This window comes from Anas platyrhynchos, chromosome 33 (assembly GCF_047663525.1).
Source record: "Anas platyrhynchos isolate ZD024472 breed Pekin duck chromosome 33, IASCAAS_PekinDuck_T2T, whole genome shotgun sequence".
NCBI classification, from domain to species: Eukaryota; Metazoa; Chordata; class Aves; order Anseriformes; family Anatidae; genus Anas; species Anas platyrhynchos.
The window spans coordinates 5905011-5928216 of record NC_092618.1 but is presented as its reverse complement, the minus strand read 5'-3'; the positions used below and the strand labels follow the sequence as shown (position 1 = coordinate 5928216).

Here is a 23206-nt window from a genome sequence, read left to right as displayed (position 1 = left end):
AATTTCCCCCCCCCCCCCAGCTCTGGGCCGTTCACTCTGGAACCTACTGATGATAGACAGCCGCCCCCCCCCCCCGCCCCAAAATCCCCCCCCCCCAATTTTGGGCTGTTGACTCTGGAACCTACTGATTGCAGTGACCGGGGGCAGGCTGATGCCCCCCCCCCTAAAAAAAACCTGTCCCCCCCCCCTCCCCCAGCCTTCTTTTTGACTGTTCACTCTGGAACCTACTGATGTCCCCCGTGGAGAGTGATCTAACCCAGCCCCCCCCCTAAAAAAAAACTCTCTCCCATGCCCCAAAATTTGCCCCCCCCTCCCAATTTTGGGCTGTTGACTCTGGAACCTACTGACCACCACTGGGGGGGGGGGGGGCTTTATGCTGCCCCCCCCCCCCAATCCCCGTTAACCCTGAAGACTACTGACTACCACCACAGGCAGCGTCCCCCCCCATTCAAGGCGGAGGGGGTCAAACCAGTGCCCCCAGTTTGGGGAGGGGGGGGCAGGGCACTGGTCCGTACTGGTTTGGTGGCTCCCCCAGCGTGGCCAAGCACCCCCTGTCCCCTGCAGTAGCAATAATGCCCCCCCCCCCTCGCCCCCCACCCACCCCCCCTCCGCGGTCGTCGTGAGTGGCTGTGACGCCCCCCCCCAACCCCCCCAAAGTGTCCCCCCCCCCCCGCTGCCGCATGGTCCCCCCCCAGGACCCGCTTCTGCCACCAATAAAAACCTTTGTACGTCCCGGGGCTCTGTGGGGCTGGGGGGGGGCATGGGGGGGCATGGGGCGGGGGACACAAAGGGGAGTTGGGGGAGCTGGGGGGGCACAGGGGGGCTGGGGGGACCTGGGGGGGGTATGGAGGGACATGGAGGATATGGAATGGAGACACGGAGGATAGAGGATGGTGGACACTGGGAAGAGATGGAGGGGGTGTGGTGGTGAGGATGGATGGAGGGTGATGGAAGACTGGAGCAATGTGGAGAGATTGGAGTCTGGAATGAAGCTGGGGAGGATGGCAGAGGAGGCTGGAGGCAGAGGGGACACGGCTTTGGGGGGCAGCGGGGACATGGGGGGGCCTGGAGGGGTGGGAGGGGGCACAGGGGGGGTGGGGGGGGCACAGGGGGGGCACAAGAGGGCTCAGGACCCCCGGGGCGGGGCCACCAGGAATGGCCCAAAAGCGCCAAACAGCCCCCAAAAGCGGGCTCTGGTGACGTCATCACCGGCAGGGGCGCTCCTGGGAGGGAATGGGGGGAATTCGGGCCCCCCCCCCCAAAATAAAAAACCACCAGGCCCAGGCGCCGCCATCTTCTTCCGGCACCGCCCCGTGACGTCACGGCGGGGCTGCGCCGAGGGGGCCACGCCCCCTTTCAGGCGAGGCCACGCCTCCTCCAGGCATGGCCACGCCCCCTCCTGGTGGTGGCCACGCCCCCATCGCCACTCAGGCAGCGGCTGAGGCGCGGCTTGGCCACGCCCCCTCGGCTCTTAGCCCCGCCCCCTCTGCTCTTAGCCCCCCGCCCCCCAGCCCGGAGGCGCCGGCGCTGAGGGCCGTGGGCGTGGCCAGGGCGGGTGGGCGTGGCCATATCGCAAAGGGGGCGTGGTCAGGGCGGGAGGGGCGTGGCCACCGCCGTCTCTCCCGCGCCGCCGCCGCCGCCGCCGCAGGGCCCGCAGGTACCGGGACCCCCGGGACCCCCCCCAGACGTCACTTCCGGGAGCCCCCTTACCGGGAACCCCCCCAAAAAATGCGGGGACCCCCCCCCGGGACCCCTCTTCCGGGATCTCCCTTCCGGGGACCCCCCCGGTACCGGGACCCCCTCCGGGGACCCCCCCCGCACCAGGCCCCCCCCGTACCGGGACCCCCCGTGTACCCCCCCCGTCAGCGGACCCCCCCCCGGGGACCCCCCCGGCCTGGAATCCCCTTCCGTACCCCTCCCCCCGTTACCGGGACCCCCCCGGGACCCCCCCCCGTTACCGGGACCCCCCGGGACCCCCCCGTCACCGGGACCCCCCCCCGATTTGCCCCCCCCCCCCGTACCGTGCCCCCCCCCCCGCCGTGGCCGCACCCCGCCCTTCCCCCCTCCCCCCCCCCGGGGCTCATTTTCCGCCTCCGCCCGGGGCCCCCCCGCGCGGCCCCCCCCGCGGCTCCGTGACTCAGCCCCGGGACCCGGAAACCGGCAGCGGGCGGGGGGGGGGGGGCGGCACCGGGGGGGGGTCACCGGGGGGGGGGCGCCGGGACGGTTGGCACGCCCCTAACGCCGCGCTCTGCTCTCTTCCAGCCTCTCCCAGTGCTCCCAGTGCTCCCAGTAACCCCCCAGGAGCCCTCCCAGTACCCCCCCAGTGCTCCCAGTATCCCCCAGTACCCCCCCAGTGCTCCCAGTCGCCCCCCCCCAGTATCGGGTACCCCCCCGGTACCCCCCCAGTATCCTTCCAGTGCTCCCAGTACTCCCCCAGTGCTCCCAGTAACCCCCCCCCGCGGGCACCATGTTCCTGGTGAAGGGGTTGCTGGGGGGGGGCGGTGGAGGTGGGGGGGGGGGCGGCGGGGGGGGGCTCCCGGCGGGGCTGGGCTGGGTGGGAGACTGCTGCTGAGCGGGGGGGGCGCCGGGGGGGGGCGCGGAGGAGGAGCCGGGGGGGCCATGGGAATCCTGGGGGGCGTCATCAGCGCCATAGGGTGGAGGGGGGGGCAATTTTTTGGGGGGGGGGGGGTAATGGGGTGGGGGGGGGTGGGGGGGGGTCCTGGGGATGGGGGGGTGGGGAATGGGGGTGGGGGGGACTTGGGGGTGGGGATGGGGATGGGGGATTGGGGAGGGTGCCTGGGGATGGGAGGGAGTGGGATGGGGAGGCTGGGTGGATCCTGGGAAGGTGGAGGACAAGGATCAATCGTAATGGGGATTGGGGCACAAATGGGATGAGGAGGGCTGTTTGGATGGAGGGTGGCTTATGGAACCTGGTGAGGATGCCTGGGAATGGAGGATTATGGAGAGGATCCTGGATGGAGCGGGATGCCGATGGAGGAGCATGGTGGAGGTGGGGAGGGTGGGACATGGGAGTGCCTCTGGGAGGGGGGCCACCTCTGATGGGTCCCCGTCCCCCCATGCCCCCCACCCCGCAGTGAGAGCAAGCGACACCCCATGTGGGCCCCCAGCCCCGGTAAGTGTACCTGGACCCCCCCCCCTATTCCCCAAGCCCCAGGACTTGGGGGCCTGGGGGTCCAATGACCCCCAGCCCTAACTGCCAGTGCCCCAGCCCCCCGGCCCCATTTCTTCATCCCCATGGTGGACCCAGCAGAGGGAGTGCGGCAGCAGTCCAAGGGACAGCTCCCAGCTAGCCGCAGGGGTCTGGTGGGCTCCCCCCCACCAGGGACCCCCCCCCGGGGACCCCCCCCACGGGGACCCCCCCCAAGACCCCTGACTCCCCCCACCCCAAAAAGCCTGTGTGGTGGGGCCCCCCCCCATCACCCCTCCTCTTCTCTGCACTTCCCCCTTCTGACCCCCACCCTGGACCCCCGCCGGGACCCCCAGATACCCCCGCCCCCGGGGAGCCCCCCCCCAAGACCCCCTGACTCCCCACCCCAAAAAACCGGTCCTGAGCCCCCGGGACCCCTATTCTCTCCCAGCCCCCCATCGCCCCCATCTCCCCCCAAACCCCCCCTATCCCCCCCAATCCCCCCCCAACCCCCCCCAAAACCCCCCTGCACCCCCCAATCCCTGAGCTCCCCTACTGGATCCCCGCTGCCCCCAATCCCCCTGCACCCCCCAATTCATGAGCACCCCCCAATTCTAGCCCCCAATCTGAGCCCCCATCCCCTCTGCAGCCCCCCAAACCCCCCAGCCCTGATACCCATCCCCGCTGTTCCCCAGCTTGGGGCCTGGGGAAGGGTTTTTTTTTTTTTGGGGGGTTTTTTTTTGGGGGGGGGGGGGTATTTTTTTAGGGGGGGGGTATGGGGCGTCCCCCAACGCACCCGTTTCCCGCGCGGACATGGGGATGACTCCCACCGAGCTCATAAACATCCTCGACAATGGCAAAGAGCCATGGTGAGTGCCCCCACCCCGGGATACCCCCACTGGGCCAGGGGGCGGGGTGGGGTGGGGGTCCCCACCCCCAATTCTTCACACTGGGCATTGGGGGGAGGGGGGGCACCAGTCAGCACTTCAGTGCCATGAAAAAAGAGTGGGGGGAGAGGGGGGAACCGATTAAAAAAAAAAAATTCATTTTCAGCTGGGGTTATTTGAGAATTCGGCTAATTTTAAATTCTAATGCACCTGCACTTCACAGATGCCAAGACATTGGAAAGGATCGGCCTGAACTCTGAGTGCAACAGGCTGGCGATGATGATGTCCTTGTTTGGGGGGGGCGGGAGGAGGGTGGCTGGGTGTGTGGGGGGGTCCCCATACCCCCACCCTTTTTTTTTTTTTTTCCTGACCCCCGGCGGCCCGGCAGGGAGGTTGACTGGAAATTATGAAACATGGAGACAACCTAGGAAGTTGTCACTATGAGCACCCAAAAATTTGTGGAGAGATCACCCATAATGGAAGGATGACCCCCTGGTGGAAAACTCACCATGAGAAACCATCATGGGAGGGAACACACCATGGAGAAATCATCGCATAGAGGGAAACACGATGGAGCTATAAATATCAGAGCCACAATAATTCAGGGATACACCAAAATTTTTTTTTGGGGGGGAGAGTGAGAGAAAAAAATTGGAAGGAGGGGACCCAAAATATGGTTGGAGGGGGTCTCAAATTGGGGGGAAAACCCAAATATATGGGACCCACAAAATTTAATGGGGGAAGATGTTAAGGGGAGAGAACATTGGTGGAAAAGCCAGGTGGTGGAGTGGTCACAATATTTAAAGCCAAACCCAATGTTGGGGATCAAGGAAACGCAGCAGGGAGGGGCTCACCTCCCCGGACCGGTTTAGTGCATCCCCCAGCCCCCAATCTTTTGGGGGGGCACAAAACCCTTTGGGGAGGGGAGCCAAAGCAAAGGGAGGCACTGAGAAAAGGAGGTGGAGGTGAGGGGGTAGGGTCGGGAGGATGCAGTGAGGGACTGGGGACCCCCATCTCAGCCCCGTGCCCCAGGTGATCAGCAACTGAACACAACTAAGACATGGCAAAGTGCAAGTGGGGCCTTGGGCTCCAGGCTGTGCAGGCGGGACTGTGGAAGACAACCCAAACGGCGTCAGCGATTGTACGAGCTATGGAGGTTTCGAGTAGTGAATTAATGAAGCTAGAATAATGGAGCTAGAGAAATTAAATGGAAAGAGTGGAATGGAATGAATGGTGAACGGAGAGAATGGAATAGAGGAGCTGAGGAGAATGGAGACTAGAATGGAGAGGAATTGAGGAATCAAGGAATTGAGAGAGTAGTGGGAATTGAGGGACTGAGGGAGTAATGGAGAGCTAATGAGAGTCAGGGAGTGAGGAATTGAGGGAGTGATGGGAGGTGATGGAGGACTAGAATGGAGCGGGGCTGAGGGAGGGGTTGTGTTTTGGGGGTGGAGGTTGGGGCTGGGACATCCTCGAGAGGACTTTGGAGCTGCTGGATTTCGGGACTGTTTAATGAGGGGGAGTATATTTTTTGGGGGGAGGGGCTGCCTCATGGATTTGGGGGTGGGGCGAGGGGGTCTGTCCCCCGCAGTTTACGGAGCTCCCCCAAACTTGGAGGTGTGTGAGGCTTCGGGGCGGGGGGAACCTGAACTTGGACAACTCGTGGGCTAGCTGATTGACCTCAAACGCCATGTTTTGGATCGGCAGAACCCCCAAATTCAGGGGGTAACCCAAATTTTGGGACCCCCATTGGGGACCCCCAATTTTGGGGATGTTGGGAATAATTGTGGGATGATAGGGTTTGGGGATGGGGGTATAGATACCCCCAAGTTTTGGAACCCCCCAAGGGTATGCAACCCCCCGAGATTGGGTGAGGGTGTAGCCCCCAAATCTTGGAACCCCTCAAAGATCATAAATCTACCCCCAAGGTTTGGGGATGGGGGACATAAACCTACCCTACTGAGACTTAAAGGAATGAGATTTGGTCCACGTTTGAACCCCAGGTTTTTCCACAAGTTACTGCCCTAAGGTGGTGGTGGGGTGGTGGTTGCAACCCCCTAAACTTGGGATGTGGATGGGGAGCACCAAGTTTGGGGACCCCTAGGGTCATGGGACCCCCCAGATCTGGGTGACCCCAAATCAAGAATACCCAGGGTTTTGGGGATGTGGTGGGGATGTGGATCACCTCACGGTTTGGGAACACCCACAGGTATATGGAACACGGATTTGGAGACCCCAGATGTTTTGAGGACACATACACATAGGTTTTGGAACACCCATCGCAGCAAAATACCCAAAACTTTGGTCAAGTATACCCCAAAAATCTATGAGGACCCCACAAATATATGGGGGTCCCCAGATATTGGGGACCCCACAAATCTATTGGGGACCCCAAATATCAGAATACCCTGGGTTACCAGGTGCACCAGAGATGGTCCACACAATGTGCGGGGAGTGTGGGGGCCATCATCCCCGCTTTGGGGTCCCCCAATTTCAGGGGGCTGTCCCCAAGGTGCCTTGAGACCGAGTCCCTCGGATCGACGATGGAGACGGAGCACGGTGGGCAGCCCTCCAGGAGGTGGGTTTGGGGACCCGCCCCCCCCCCCAGTCCCAATTTTGGGTGTGCCTGGAACTGGGGGGAGGAGCCCCCAAACTGCCCACCCCCTCCAGCCCCGCTGCCCAGAGCCCCAGTGCCCTAAAAACCCTGGATGGCCAGGAGCCCCAAAACCCCATAGAAGATCCTGGATCCCCAGGTACCCAGTGCCCTAGACACCCGGATGACCCAGGAGCACCCAAAGGTCACTGAGAGACCCTGGATGCCCAGGTACCCAGAGTGCTCTGAAGACCCTCAATCCCCAGGGTACCCGGGTACACTGCAAAGACCCTAAGTGCAATAAACACTGGCCTTGGAGCCTGAGTCACAAGACACTCCCAAGTCAGAGCAGTGCCTGCACTATGGGCTGCCTTCTGTGCTGTGGCCCAGCAAGCTTTGAAAGAGTCCTAATCCTTAAAAGTTACCCAATCCCTATGGCAAAGACAATGCTTATGCCTACAGTAGTCCTATGGGTTTCCCCAGATTCTGGGAGCAACCCAAATAACTAAATTTACAAAATTATACCTCCTTGATGACACGGGAACATACCCCTCCAAAGCTCCCCCTCTATGAGGCCCCAGGCCTCTGGCGCATGCAGACCCCTTGGGGCCAGGCCTTGAGCAGCCAGAGTCCCAGAGAGGCAGTCCTCCGACCCCAACCCCTTTGGGCCACCCAATCCCGATGCCACTTGCAGTTCTAACACAACCCAATCCTGCCCTCCCCCTGCTATCAGGCTCCTATACATCTATGAGTCTGGTCTCCAGGCGAACACTGAGCAGCCCAAGGCCTTAGGGGATCTGCCACGGGGAGCCCCAAACCCCGTGGGAGCCCCAAACCCCACGGGGAGCCCAAACTGGCCCCTGCATGGCCCAGAGCCCCTGTGAGCCGTGCCCCCATCCCTATGCAAAGAGCCCTGGCACAGCTGTGCCCACCGTGGTACCCAGCACTTCTAGCAAGATGGCTGCAGCTTCACCATGTACTCCTGAGAGCTGCGATGGATTTGAGGTCAGACCGGCCCCAACTGTGACCTCAATCCCAGTCCCTGTGGGCACCTGACCCCAGCGGCACCCATTTGTCCTCCCCTGCCGGCTGTGGGGCCCCTTCCCCTCCCCCAAGTGCCATGAGCCCCCAATCGACTCGGGGCTAGCCGTTGCTTGGGGTATTTTTTTGGGTGAGCTGTGTGTCATGCTATGGGGGGTGTGGGGATGGGGGTCCTAGGGGTATGGGGTTTGCGGGTGTGGGGTCTATAGGGTCTATAGGTAGGGGTAACTATACCTGGGTATGGGCGGGTTTGGAGATAAGGTCTATAAGGTATATACCCGGGATGGAGTATATACCCGAATATAGGGACTTGGGGACTATGAGTATAGGGTTTATAGGAATGAGAATTATAAGCGAGTTATAAGATTTGGGGATCCGAGTATGAGGATTATAGGAATGAACGATACTGCATAAATTTGAGATATGAAGTTATAGATTTATTATGGGATTGGAGATTTGTGGGTATAGATGAGGATTGGAATATAATGGATTGGTGGTATAATCATAAGGATACTCAGGGATATGAGGGTTTTTGGAGGTATGAGCTTATGCAGGTATGGAATGATGTATCAGGGATATGAGGGTTTGTGAAGGTATGAGGATCTAAGATTTATAGGGGATCAGATCCAAATGAGGGTATGGGTCTGTGGTGGGGATGGGTGTGGCATGGAATCATAGGGGATATGTGCCTGGTTTTTGAGATGGACTTGAGTACATGAGATAAGATATGATGGGATATGAGGTTGGAGGATTATAAGAGGATTTGGGGACTGTAGATCAATAGGAACAAAATCTTATGGTTATATGGAGAGGATTTAGATTTCAGGTATTTGGGATGAAGGATGGTCTCGGTTCTTGGGTCGTGCGATGATGGAGAGGATTGTGAGATATGCCGAGTATATTGCTCAGATTATAGTCGGTGAGGAGTTATGAGTTCTGTGGGGGACAGGATGGGTCTGTGGGAACATTATACGATCTGTATGAGGTCAAGCTGTTAGGGTCTGTGGTCAGGATGGAGCTATGTCGTTCTGTGGGACAGGGTGGAGCTATGAGGGTTAGGGTGGGGTCTGTTGGGGGTGTGAGGGTGAGGGATGGAGCTGTGGTCTAGGGTTAGGGGGGAGGGTGTTTGGGGTTCTAAGGGTGGGGTGGGGGCTCTATAGGGTCAGGGTGGGGGCTCTGTAGGGTCTCTATAGGGACAGGATGGGGGTTCTGTAGGATCTCTATAGGGTCAAGGTGGGGGCTCTATAGGTTCGGGGGGGCTCTGTAGGGTCTATAGGGTCTCTATATGGTCAGGTTGGGTCTCTATATGGGTACAGGATGGGCTCTATATGGTCGGGGGTATTTAGGGTTTCTGGAGAGGATGATATATATATATATATGGTGTATGCAATTATGGAGACAGTGGGTGTATATAGAGCTATATGGGGTATCTATAGGTGCTATATGGGGGTATTTGGGAGTATAGGCAAGGTATATAAAGCTCACCTTCGCCACCAGTCCAGCGTTGGGCGGAGCCCGGAGCCGAACGGGGCGCGGGGCGAGCAGACGAAGGATAACCCGGCCCCCGGCCCCGAGCGCGCTTTAAAAGGGCAACGCGCGGCGCCCCCCCCCGTGTCCCCCCCCCGTTTCACCCCCCCCCCCCCGCCGCTCCCGGTGGGCCCCACCCGCGGCAGCCCCGCCGGGTCTCGCAGCGGCGGCGGCGGCGGAGGCGGCGGCGGCGCCGGGGGCAGCCGGTGGGGGGCGCCGCGGAACCGGGGGGGGGCACCGGGAGGGGGGGGGCGGGGGGGGGGGCGGGGGTGCCGACTGGGGTTCTTGGGAACGGGAGAGATGGCGGTCTCTGCTGGAGGGGTGCCGGTTGGTACCGGAGGCGGGGCCTGGCCGCGAGAGAGGGGTGCTGCGGGCGGTACCGGTGCACCGGGGGGGGTCCTGGTATACCGGGGGGGCGGGGGTCCCGTGGGGGGGGGCCGGGGGGAGCGGTCCCGGGGGTCTGTAGAGAGGGGTCCCGGGGGGAAGATCCCGGTGTACGGCGGGGGGGGGTCCCGGTACACCGGGGGGGGCAGCGTGTGCTGGAGGAGGGGGGGGCCGGGGCGGGGGGGGGCGGTCCCGGGGGTCCGTAGTGAGGGGTCCCGGGGGGAGGGTACCCGAAGTACCGGGGGGGGGGGTGGTCCCGGTATATCGGCTGAGAACGGTATACAGGTACCGGGGGACCCGGGGGTGCGGGATGATGGGATCGGGTGTCCCGGGGGGGGGGGATCCGGGTGTACCGGGGGTCCCGGGTGTACCGGGGGGGGGCAGAGGGTCTTAGGGGGGGTGAGGGGACCGGTATCCCGGATCCCGGTGTACCGGGGGGGGGGGAGAGGAGGAAGAGGGGGGGGGGCGTGCGTGGCGGCCCCCCAGTGTTTCCGGGGGGGGGTCCCGCTCCCGCAGGTGCTGTCCCGGCCCGGCCCCGGTGCCCCCGCCCCGGTTCCCGGTTTGTCCCCGGGAGGAGCTTCCCCAAATTTCGCTGCCCGGTTCGGTTCCCCGGGGGGGGGCCGCTCCCGGATGGAGGAGGCGGCGGCGGCGGGGGGGGGGCAGCGGCGTTGAACGGAGGCGGCGGCGGCTCCGGCTCCGGGGGTCCCGGGGATGGCGGCGCCCCCCGGTCGGCGCCGGGAACGGCTCCGGGAATTGGCGCTGGGGGGGGGGGGAACCGGGGCTGGAGGCGCTGCTCGACCTCCTCCTGGCGCTGGCGGGGGGGCTCCGGTACCGGGAACCGGCAGAGGGGGAGCCCGAAACCGAGAGGCACGTCCGGGATTTCCTCCGCTGGGGTGAGTCGGGAGGGGGCACCGGGGGGGGGGCACCGGGGGCACCGGGAGGGGCAACGGGGGCACCGGGAGCGGCACCGGGACAGGGGGGGGGTGGGACTGGGGGTGAGGGACCACCGGGGGGGGACACCGGGACTGGGGGGTGTGGGGCCGGGGTGAGGGACCGAGGGGGGCCGGGACCGGTGGGGGGCACCGGGAGAGGCACCGGGACAGGGGGGGGGTGGGACCGGGGAGGCACCGGGGGCACCGGGACCGGGGGGGTGTGGGAGCGGGGGTGAGGGACCACCGGGGGGGACACCGGGACCGGGGGCACCGGGACCGGGGGGGTGCAGGACCGGGGGGACACCGGGACCGGGGGGGGGCACCGGGACGGGGGGGGTACGGGCTCGGGGATTTGGGACCGGGGGAGACCAGCACCCGGGACACCGGGACGGGGGGTGTGGGACCGGGGGGGGCCGGGACCGGGACCAGGACCGGGACCGGGGGGGGTCCGGTACAAGGGGGGGTGACACCGGCCCGGGGTGTCCCGGACTGGGGGGGTCCCAAATTTGGGGGGGGGGGGGGGGATCCGGGACCGGGGAACCTGGGGGGGGGTCGGGAACCGGGGGTCCGGGTCGGCACCGGGGGTACAGGACCGGGGAGGGGGTGGGGGCCTCGCCCCCCCACCGGGGGCGGGGGGGGTGGGTGCGCGCTGGCACCGGGACGGGACCGGGGGGGGGCCCGGAACCGGTCCCGCCGGACCCCCCAGACCATGACACCGGGTGAGGGGGGGGCCCGAACAGCCGGTGCCGGGGGGGGCGGGGGGGGGGCCCGGCGGCGCCGCTCCTTTTCTGGGCACGTTGGGCCCGGCCCCCCCCCCGCGGGCGCCGCTCGCTGCGCGGCCATAAATGGGCTGCGGGTGCGCGGCCGCCCCCCCCCCGCGGCACCGGGGTGGCACCGGCACCCCCCCTCCGCCATCCCCCCTTCCCCCCTCCCTCCGGGGCACGGCCTCCCACCCCCATAACACCTCCCTCCCCCCCCCAAATTCTGCTGCCCCAAAATCTCGCGCCCCCCCCCCAAAAGAAAACTTTCCAAACCCCAAAGCCCCGCACCATGGGACCCCCCCCCCTAAATCCCATACCCGCCCCCCTTTACCCCGAGCCCCCCCCAAACCCCAAAGCCCCCCCATACCTCAAGCCCCCCAAGGCCCCCCCAAACTCAGGACCCCCCCCAAATCCCATTGGACCCCCCCCAACACCCCAAGCCCCCCCCCCAATAACCCAAGGCCCCCCCCATACCTCACTACCCCCCCCAATACCCCTTTGCCCCCCCCAACACCCCCATGACAAATCCCCCCCCCCCACAAGCTCCTGCAGTGGATTCTCCAGTGGCTCGTATAGGGTTGTGCTTGCCCCCTGCCACACCGTGCCCCCCCATCCCCAAACCGGACCCCAAAATCTTCACCCCCCCCGAGGTTCCCCCACCCCCCAACGGGTTCTTTACCCCCCCACACACGTTTTTAACCCCCCCCGGGTGCTCCCCCCCCAGCCGAGCCGGTGGCCGCCCACGTGCGGGAGCTGCAGCTGCAGCGCAGCGACTTCGAGGTCCTGAAGGTGATCGGGCGCGGAGCCTTCAGCGAGGTGACAGTGGCCTGGGGGGGGGACAAGTCCGGGGGGGGGTTGGGGACACGGGGACACACACGGGGACACACCCGGTGACAGCGGGGGTGCTGCGGGCGCAGGTGGCCGTGGTGCGGATGAAGGAGTCGGGGCAGATTTACGCCATGAAGATCATGAACAAGTGGGACATGCTGCGGCGGGGAGAGGTGAGGGGGGGGCACGGGGGGGCGTGGGGACACGTGGGGACACGGGGGGACACGGGGGGACACGTGGGGACACGGGGGGGCACGCGGGGACACGGGGGGACACGGGGGGACGCGAGGTGCGGTTTGGAGACGTGGGAGCAGGGAAGGATGGGGACAAAGGGACCGGGGTGATGGGGACAGGGGACACGGGGGGGGGGGACACCCCGAGCTGGGGGTGTCCCCGGGGGTGACCCTGTCCCCGTGTCCCCGTGTCCCCGTGTCCCCAGGTGTCCTGTTTTTCGGGAGGAGCGGGACGTGCTGGCGCGGGGGGACCAGCGCTGGATCACCCGCCTGCACTTCGCCTTCCAGGACCCCCAGTGCCTGGTGAGCCCCCCCCCCCCAAAAAAAAAATGTCCCCAAAGTGTCCCCCCCGGGACCCTGTGCCACCTCCTGGCGATGTCCCCCTGCCCGTGGCCCCCTGTTATGCCCCTGTCCCCATCCCCGTGTCCCCATCCCCGTGTCCCCATGCCCCAGTGTCCCCTGCCATGCCCCGTGCCCGTGGCCCCTGTCCTGTGTCCCCATGCTTGATGTCCCTGTGACGTGCCCGTGTCCCCAGTCCCTGTCCCTGTGCCATGTCCCCAAACCATCCCCATGTCCCCTGTCCCTGTGCCATGACCCCAAACCATCCCCATGTCCCTGTCCCCAAATCATCCCCGTGTCCCCTGTCCCCTGTCCCTGTCCCATGTCCCCAAACCATCCCCATGTCCCCTGTCCCTGTGCCATGACCCCAAACCATCCCCATGTCCCTGTCCCCAAATCATCCCCGTGTCCCCTGTCCCCTGTCCCTGTCCCATGTCCCCAGACCATCCCCGTGTCCCCTGTCCCATGTCCCTGTGCCATGTCCCCAAACCGTCCCCATGTCCCTGTCCCATGTCCCATGTCCCATGTCCCCAAACCATCCCCGTGTCCCCTGTCCCATGTCCCTGTGCCATGTCCCCAAATCATCCCCGTGTCCCCTGTCCCATGTCCCTGTGCCATGTCCCCAAACCGTCCCCATGTCCCTGTCCCATGTCCCATGTCCCATGTCCCCAAACCATCCCCGTGTCCCCTGTCCCCTGTCCCTGTGCCATGTCCCCAAATCATCCCCATGTCCCCTGTCCCCTGTCCCTGTCCCATGTCCCCAAGCCATCCCCGTGTCCCCTGTCCTGTGTCCCCGTGCCATGTCCCCAAGCCTTGCCCATGTCCCATGTCCCTAAACCATCCCCGTGTTCCCTATCCCTTGTCCCTGTGCCATGTCCCCAAACCATCCCCATGTCCCTGTGCCATGTCCCTGTCCCATGTCCCCAAATCCTCCCTGTGTCCCCTGTCCCATGTCCCTGTCCCATGTCCTCAAGCCTTGCCCATGTCCCATGTCCCTGTCCCTGTCCCCAAACCATCCCTATGTCCCCTGTCCCATGTCCCTGTCCCATGTCCCAAGCCATCCCCATGTCCCATGTCCCTGTCCCATGTCCCCAAATCATCCCCGTGTCCCTGTCCCCGTGCCATGTCCCCAAACCATCCCCATGTCCCTAAACCATCCCCATGTCCCCTGTCCCCATGTCCCCAAACCATCCCCGTGTCCCCGTGTCCCCATGTCCCCTGTCCCTGTGCCATGTCCCCAAATGATCCCCAATCCCATGTCCCCTGCCCCACGTCCCCACGCCATGCCCCATGTCCCCGTGTTTCCCCCCTTTCCCCCCCACCCGGTGTCCCCGCAGTACCTGGTGATGGAGTACTACGTGGGGGGGGACCTCCTGACGCTGCTGAGCAAATTTGGGGACCGGCTGCCCCTGGCCATGGCGCGCTTCTACCTGGCCGAGCTGGTGATGGCCATCGACTCCGTGCACCGCCTGGGCTACGTGCACCGGTGGGGGGCACGGGGGGGGGGCACCTGGGGACATGGGACATGGGGGGGGGCTTGGGGACACAGGGATGGAGGGACATGGGGATGCCGGGGGGGCGTTGGGGCACGGGGAGGGCATGGAGACACTGGGGAGACACTGGGGGGGCGGGAGGACATTGGGATGTGGGGGCACTGGGGGGGGGACATGGGGGTGCATGGGGACGTGGGGGGGACATGGGGGCACAAGGGGACACGGGGACTGTTGGGGGAATCTGGGGGAACACTGGGGGGACACTGGGGGGACATGGGGGGTGCATGGGGACATGGGGTTACAAGGGGACACGGGAACACTGTGGGGACATTGGGACATGGGGGAGCGTGGGGGGGAACACGGGGACACTGGGGGGACACTGGGGGGACATGGGGATACTTGGGGACATGGGAGGTGCATGGGGACGTGGGGGGACATGAGGGACACAAGGGGACATGGGGACACTCAGGGGACATTGGGACATGGGGGAGTCATGGGGGGGACACGGAAACACTGGGGAGACACTGGGGTGACATGGGGACACTTGGGGTCATGGGGGGTGCATGGGGACATGGGGGGGATATGGGGGCACAAGAGGGGACATGGGGGGCAAGGGGACGTGGGGTGACTGGGGGACACTGGGGAGGATGAAGGGACATGGGGGAGGCATTGGGGATGGGGGGGACGTGAGGACACTGGGGGGACATGAGGACACTGGGGGCACTTGGGGACACTGGGGACATAGGGATGCAGGGAGGGAACAGAATAAGGCCATAAAGGGACACAGAGGGACCCGGGTGGCCTTGGGGCGAGGGGGTCGGGGGGGGACACGGGGTGACACCAGCCCCTGTGTCCCCCCCCCAAGGGACATCAAACCCGACAACATCCTCCTGGACCGTTGGGGACACATCCGCCTCGGGGACTTCGGCTCCTGCCTCAAGCTGGGGCCTGATGGCACCGTGAGTGGGGGGGGGGACGCGGGGGACTGGGGACACATGGGGACAAGGAGGGGATGTGGGGACACTTGGGGACATTATGGGGCTGCGGGGACCTTTGAGGGGTGGCCCGGAGCACAGCCCCGCTACGAGCCCCTGGTGTCCCCCGGTGTCCCCAATCCCGAGTCCTCCCCCCCACCCCGCTGTCCCCACGGCTGATGTCCCATGTCCCACGTCCCCGTGTCCCCCTGTCCCATGTCCCCGTGTCCCCGAACCCCACAGCCCTGTCCCCAGCCCCGCGTCCCTGTGTCCCCTGTGTCACAGCCCCGTGTCTCACGTCCCACGGCCTCGTGTCCCCTGTCCCCATGTCCCCATGTCCTGTGTCCCCATATCCCCATGTCCCATATCCCCATGTCTGATGTCCCCATATCCTCCTGTCTCGTGTCCCCATGTCCCCATGTGCCATGTTTTGTGTCCCCTGTCCCCATTTCCTATATCCCCATGTCCCATATCCCACTGTCCCCGCGTCCCCATGTCCCATATTCCCATATCCTCACATCCTATATCCCCATGTCTCGTGTCCCCTGTCCCCATATCCCCATGTCCCCTATCCCCATGTCTTGTGTCCCCATGTCCCCTATCCCCATGTCCCATATCCTCATGTCTCGTGTCCCCTGTCCCCATGTCTCATATCCCCTATCCCCATGTCCCCATGTCTTATGTCCCCATGTGCCCTATCCCAATGTCTCATATCCCATGTCCCCATGTCCCATGTCCCCATATCCCCATGTCTTACGTCCCCATGTCCCCTATTCCCATGTCCCATATCCCATATCCTCATGTCCTATATCCCCGTGTCCTCATGTCTCGTGTCCCCTGTCCCCTGGTCCCTTATCCCCGTGTCCCCTATCCCCATGTCCCCATGTCTCACGTCCCCATGTCCCCTGTCCCCATGTCTCATGTCCCTTGTCCCCATGTCCCATATCCCCATATTCTCATGTCCTATATCCCCATGTCCCCATGTCTCGCGTCCCCTGTCCCCTGATCCCTTATCCCCATGTCCCCTGTCCCCATGTCTCATGTCCCCTGTCCCCATGTCCCACATCCCTCATCTCCATGTCCCCATGTCCCATATCCCCGTATCCTCATGTCCTATATCCCCGAGTCCCCGTCCCCATGTCTCATGTCCCCATATCCCCATGTCTTACGTCCCCATGTCCCCATGTCCCCTATCGCCATGTCTCATGTCCCCTATCCCCGTGTCCCCATGTCCCATATCCCCATATCCTCATGTCCTATATCCCCGAGTCCCCTTTCCATGTCCCCATGTCCCCTATCCCCATGTCCCCATGTCCCACGTCCCTTGTCCCCATGTCCCCATGTCCCATATCCCAATTTCCTCATGTCCTATATCCCCATGTCCCCATGTCTCGTGTCCCCTGTCCCCTGTCCCTATGTCCCATGTCCCTTGTCCCCATGTCCCGTATCCCATATCCCCATGTCTTACGTCCCCATGTCCCCTATCCCCATGTCCCATACCCCCATCTCATTCCCCCTCTTCCCTTACCCCCTCCCCCCCCACCCTCTCGCCCCCCACCCCCTCCCCCTTTACCCCTCCCCACCCCCTCCCCTCACCCCCTCGCCCCCCACCCACGCCCTTTTTTTACCCCCCCCGTGTCCCCGTGTGCCCGGTGCCAGGTTCGCTCCTCGGTGGCGGTGGGGACCCCCGATTACCTGTCCCCCGAAATCCTGCTGGCGGTGGAGGACCCCGCCCGCTCCTACGGCTGCGAGTGCGACTGGTGGGCACTGGGCGTACTGGCCTACGAGATGTTCTACGGCCGCCCCCCCTTCTTCGCCGACAGCGTCCTGGAGACATACGCCAAGATCCTGCACTTCCAGGTGGGGGGGCACTGGGAGCACTGGGAGCACTGGGAGGGGGTGGGGGGACTGGGCGGGGGGCGCTGGGAGGGATTGAGGGGGGATGGGGGCACTGGGAGGGGGGTGCTGGGAGCACTGGGAGGGGGGTACTGGGAGGACTGGGAGGGGGTGGGGGGGACTGGGAGCACTGGGAGGGGGGGACTGGGAGGACTGGGAGGAGGTGGGGGGGACTGGGAGGACTGGAAGGGGAGGGGGGTGCTGGGGGGGTTGGGAGGACTGGGAGGGGATGGGGGTAGTGGGAGGGGGGCGCTGGGAGCACTGGGAGGGGAGGGGGGGGTGCTGGAGGCGGTGCTGCAAGGGACTGGGAGGGGATGGGGGTACTGGGAGGGGATGGGAGCACTGGGAGAAGGGTGCTGGGAGGGACTGGGAGGGGGATGGGGGTACTGGGAGGGGGTGCTGGGAGGGAATGTGGGCACTGGGATTACTGGGAGCACTGGGATTACTGGTATCACCGGTGCCACTGGTGTTACTGGTATCACTGGTGCCACTGGGGTTACTGATGTCACTGGTGTCACTGGGATTATTGGGAGCACTGGGACTACTGGGATCGCTGGTGTCACTGGGTTTACTGGTGTCACTGGGATTACTGGGAGCAGTGGTATCCCTGGTGTCACTGGGAGCACTGGGATCTCTGGTGCTACTGGGATTACTGGGAGCAGTGGGATCTCTGGTGTCACTGGGCTTACTGGGAGCACTGGGATTACTTGTGTCACTGGGGTTACTGGGATTACTGGGAGCACTGGTGTCAGTGGGAGCACTGGGATCTCTGGTGTCACTGGGATTACTGGGAGCACTGGTGTCAGTGGGAGCACTGGGATTACTGGTGTCACTGGGTTTACTGGTGTCACTGGGATTCCTGCTATCACTGCTATCACTGGGGTTACTGGAAGCACTGGTGCCACTGGTGCCACTGGGAGCACTGGGATTACTGGGAGCACTGGTCTCCCTGCTCCCCCTGCGTCCCCGTGCCCCCCCCCCGACACCCCCTCTTTCCCCCCCCCTTTTTTTCTCCCCCCCCCCTTTTTTCCAGGAGCACCTGCAGCTGCCCGAGGATGGGGGCTCAGCGGCGGGGGGGGCGGGGGGGGGGGGCCGGGTTCCGGCGGAGGCTCGAGCCCTGCTGGGGGGGCTGCTGTGCGCGCGGGAGACGCGGTTGGGCCGGGGGGGGGCGCGCGATTTTCGCCCCCTCCCCATTTTCGCGGGGCTGCGCTGGGCCCGGCTCCGCCGAGCCGCCCCCTTCGCCCCCGCCGCACAAGGAGCCGCCGACACCTCCAACTTCGACGTGCTGGACGACTGCCTCAGCCAGCCGGTGAGGGGGGGGGCACCGAATGGGGGGGGCACGAAATGGGGGGGGGGCATGGGGGGGGTGTATCCTAAAAGGGGGGGGGCGGGGGGTATCCTAAAGGGGGCGGGGGGTGTCCTAAAGGGGGTGGATGACTGCCTCAGCCAGCCGGTGAGGGGGGGGGGAATTAAATGGGGGGGGCACTAAATGGGGGGGGGCAATGGGGATGGGGCATCCTAAAGGGGGGCACGGGGGACCCACGGGGATGGGGGGGGGCATGGGACACCCCCACGGGGGACACCCCCCCCATTTTCTTCTACCCCCCCCAAACAGGAGCCTCTTGGGGGAGCCGTGGGACCCCCCCGAGCTGGGGCTGCACCCTCCCCTTCGTGGGGTACTCGTACGCCCGGGGGGAGGCCGAGTGAGTGGGGGGGGGGGGCACGGGGGGGGGGCACCGGGAGGGGGGGGGCATGGGGGGGTGCCGGGGGTCTGCTTGTTGGGGGGGCTATGGGGTTTGGGGGGGGGGCGGGGTAATGGGGGGGGTGTTAGGGCGAGGGGGGGTGATGGGGATATGGGGGGGGGCTGGGGGTGATGGGGGGGCACAGGGGGGGGCGCTGGGGGTTGGGGTGTTGGGGTGGGGGGGGTCATGGGGTGGGGGGTGTTAGGGTAAGGGGGGGGAGGTGGGGATATGGGGGGGGGTCTGGGGTGATGGGGGGGCACCGGGGGGCGCGGGGGGGTATTGGGATGAAGGGGGGGCAATGGGGATGAGGGGGGGGGAACTCTGAGCCCCCCCCCCCCTCTGCCACCCCCAGGGAGGAGAAGCAGCCGGAGGAGGAGGAGGAGGAGGATGAAGATGAGGACTGGGACCAGGACATGGCCATGGAGCTGGAGGGGGGCTGGGGGGCCCCCCCGGACATGGAGCCCCCCCCGACCATAGGGACCCCCCGCTGCCAGGACCCCCCCCAGCCATAGAAGCCCTCCCAGCCAAAGCGGGGGGGTCACCCCCGGGGGCCCCCCCCACCCGCAGGGACCCCCCGGCTCCGGGGAACCCCCCCCAAAAAGGGCCCCCCCCACTCACGGGGTCCCCCCCGCCCGTTGGGGGCCCCCCCCGCCCATCGCCTCCCCTCCCCCAAAAGTCCCTCCCCCCACAAAGGGCCCCCCCCCCACAAAGGGCCCCACCCGCACAAGGGGGGGCACCTGCGCAAAGGGGCCTCCCGCCGCCCAGGGACCCCCCCGCCTTTGGGGGCCCCCCCACCCAAGGAGCCCCCCCCGGCCACGGGGACCCCCCCGCGGACGCCCCCCCCCCCGGTTGCGAAGCTCCCGCGGGCACGGAGCCCCCCCGGACACCCCCCGAGGAAGCGGTACGGGGGGGGGGGGGGGGGGGAAACTGAGGGGTTGTGGGGGGGGTCCTGGGTCAGTGGGGGGGGTCCGGGTCTGGGGGGGGTCCTTTGGGGGGCTCGGGGGGGGCGTCCAGGGTATATGGGGGGGTTCTTGGGGGGGGGGTCCAGGGTTTAGGGGGGTCCTTTGGGGGGCTCGGGGGGTGGTCCAGGATCTGGGGGGGTCCCGGGTGTACGGGGGGGGGGGCGGGGAGGGGGTGTTCGGGGCGGGGGGGTCCCGGGGGGGGTTCCAGGTCTTTGGGGGGGGGGTCCTGGGGGATTCCGGGTCTCTGGGGGGGGTCCCGGGTCTCTGGGGGGGGGGGGTGTCCCGGGGGGTTCCGGATCTCTGGGGGGGGTCCCGGGTCTCTGGGGGTGTCCCGAGTCTCTGGGGGGGGGGTCCCGGGGGGTTCTGGGTCTCTGGGGGGGGGGTCCAGGGGTGTCCCAGCTCTTTGGGGGGGAGTCCGCGGGGGTCCCGTGTTTTTGGTGGGGGGGGGTCCCGGGTCTTTGGGGGGGGTCCCGGATCTCTGGGGGGGGGGGTCCCTTGTCTTTGGGGGGGGGTTATGGGGGGGGGTCCCGGGAGGTTTTGGTCTCTGGGGGGGCGTCCAGGAGCCTTCCGAGTCTCTGGGGGGGTGTCCCGGGTCTCTGGGAGGGGGGTCCTGGGGGGTCCCGGATCTCTGGGTGGGGGTCCCAGGAGGTTCTGGGTCTCTGGGGGGGGGGTCCCGGGTCTCTTGGGGGGGGCGTCCCGGAGATCCCGGATCTATGGGGGGGGGGTCCCGGTGCCCTCCCTGACGCGGTTCCCGCAGGTGCTGCCGGTGCCGGTAGCGGCGGAGCCGAGCGCGGCCGCGGGCCCGGTCCCGGTGGCGGCGGAGGCGGGGTCGGGGCCGGGGTCGGGGTCGGTCCCGGGGCCGGTCCCGGAGCCCGAGGCCGCGCTGCGGGAGGCGCTGGCGGCGGAGCGGCGGGGGAGGGAGGCGCTGGAGCGGGAGCTGGGGCTGCTGCGGGCAGCGGGGCAGGGGCTGGCCCGGTACGGGGGGGGCACCGGGGGGTGGGGGGGGGCATCGGGGGGGGGGCACCGGGAGGGGGGGCACCGGGATGGGCAAGGGGTAACGGGATGGGGGGTAACGGGATTGGGGGGCACTGGGAGGGGGGGCACCGGGGGGGGGGGGGGGAAATACCGGGATGGGGGGGGCACCAGGATGAGGGGGGTACCGGGGATGGGGGGGGGCCCGGGAGGGGGGGGGGACCGGGGGGTCACTGGGGGGGGGGTCACCAGGATGGGGGGGGCACCGGGAGGGGGGGCACCGGGGGGGGGGGGCACCAGGAGGGGGGGGGTACCGGGATGGGGGGTGATGGGGATGAGGGGAGATACCGGGAATGGGGGGGCACCGGGAGGGGGGGGCACCTGTGGGGGCACCGAGGGGGGCACCGGGGTGGGGGTGTACCAGGAGGGGGGGGGCACCGGTGGGGTCACTGGGAGGGGGGGGGGGCACTGGGATGGTGGTCACTGGGGGGGGGGTCACTGGGATGGAGGGGGAACCGGGGTGGGGGACACAGGATTTTGGGGGGGGGGGGGGGCACCGGGATGGGGGGGGGCACCGGGACAGGTACCGGGGGGGGGTGCCTGGACTGGGGGGCGGGGGGCACTGGGATGGGGCAGACCCAGGGACTGTGGGGGGGGGCACCAGTGACCCCGTGTGACCCCGTTGTGCTCTGGGGGGGGGTGTACATTGGGTGGGGGGGGGTCGCTGTCCCCTGCCCCCCCCCTCAATATCGTGCCCCCCCCCCCAGGCGCCTGCAGGAGGCCGAGAGCCGCAACCTGGAACTGGAAGCGAAGCTGCGGCAGCTGCAGAGCCCCCCGGGGCCCGGCCCCCCACGCACGAAGGCGAGGACCCCCCCCCCCCCAAGCACCCCACGCCCCCCCCCCCCGAAAAAAACCCTTGGGTGCCCTTGAACCCCCCCCAACATCGCTCTGCCCCCCCCAACCCCCCAGGTCACCCCCCCCAGAGACCCCCCCCCAAGTCACTCAGGACCCCCAATCCCCTGGGCACCCCCCAGGACCCCCCCCAGCTCTCAGCCCCCCCCCAGACCCCCAAGACCCCCCCCCCCCCCCACTCCTCCCTAGGGGGTGGAGGACATCAGAGCCTTGCGCCCCCCCCAAGATCTTTACTGGGGGGGGGGCAGCCCTGACCCCCCCCCCCAAAATTTCCCCCCCCCCGCAGGAGGCACAGCGCAGCCCCCGCCACCACGGCCCCCCCCGCGGAGCAACCGGCGGACGTAAGGAGCTGGGGGGGGGTGGGGGGGGACAGTGGACAAGGGGGGGGGACACGGAGGGGGGGGGACGCGGTTCCTGGGGGGGGGGTCCTAGGGGGGGGCCCGGTGCCGCTGACGCTCTTTGCTCTCTCCGCAGCCCGGCCTCGGGGCCCCCCCCCGGCTTTTCCGCTCCCCCCTGGGGGTGCCCCTGTCCCGGCAGCTGCTGCTCTGGGCACGGGTACGTGGGGACAGCACCGCCACCGCCACCCCCCCCCCCACTGCCACCCCCCCACTGCCACCCCCCCACTGCCACCCCCCCACCGCCACCGCCACCCGCCACCGCCACCCCCCCACTGCCACCGCCCCCCGCCCCCCTTGGGGTGTCACCTCTGGGTGCTGCCACCACCCTGGGGTGTCACCCATGGGCACGGTCACCCCCCCCCAGGGTGACACCCACGGCCACTGCCACCCCCCCAGGGTGTCACCTTGCCACCCATGGGTGCTGCCGCCCCCCCAGGGTGACACCCATGGGCGCTGCCACCACCCTGGGGTGTCACCCTGCCACCCATGGCCACTGTCACCCCCCCCATGGTGACACCCACGGGCACTGCCACCCCCCCGGGCTGTCACCTCTGGGCACTGCCACCACCCTGGGGTGTCACCCATGGGCACAGGCACCCCCCCTGGGTGACACCCATGGGTGCTGCCACCCCCCCGGGGTGTCACCCTGCCACCCACAGCCACCGCCACCCCCCCGCGCTGCCACCGCCACCTCTGGGTGCCCCCCCCCCAGGCTGTGCCCCCCCCCCCCGGGCCGTGTCACCCCCCCCCCCCGGGCTGTGTCACCCCCCCCCGGGCCGTGTCACCCCCCCCGGGCTGTGTCACTCCCCCCGGGCTGTGTCACCCCCCCCGGGCTGTGTCACCCTCACCGCATCACCGCCTGCACCCAGCCCCCCCCCAGCCCCAGGGGACACAGAGGGGACCCGGAGGGGGGGGGAGGGGGGTGACCATGCCCCCCCCCCATACCCTCACCCCGTGTCCCCCCATGCCCCCAGCGCCGCCAAGGACCTGCTGCTGCTCTGCGCCACCGGCCTGCGCCCCCCCGCCCCCCCCGGGGGCCCCCCCTGAACCCCCCCCCCCGAACCCCCCCCCCCAAGGGCCCTGGGGGGGGGGGGGTCGCAGCCGCCACCCCCATGACCGAGGGCACCCAGCCGAGGGGTGGCGGGGACCAACCCCCCCCCCCTCCTCTCCCTGGGGGGGGGAGG

General features: G+C 67.0%; 1 protein-coding gene across 1 annotated transcript; it reads left to right on the top strand.

Annotated features, from left to right (window-relative positions):
• The first annotated feature begins 10432 nt into the window (after positions 1-10432).
• Positions 10433-21642, top strand: DMPK (DM1 protein kinase). Its single transcript, XM_072029978.1, has 11 exons — positions 10433-10473; positions 11998-12089; positions 12191-12279; positions 12547-12637; positions 14011-14159; positions 15032-15125; positions 16800-17000; positions 18070-18373; positions 19177-19679; positions 20498-20715; positions 21480-21642. Exons 3-11 carry the CDS (start codon positions 12206-12208, stop codon positions 21640-21642), a joined length of 1797 nt encoding a protein of 598 aa, XP_071886079.1. The 5' UTR covers positions 10433-10473; positions 11998-12089; positions 12191-12205.
• Positions 21643-23206: the final 1564 nt, after the last annotated feature.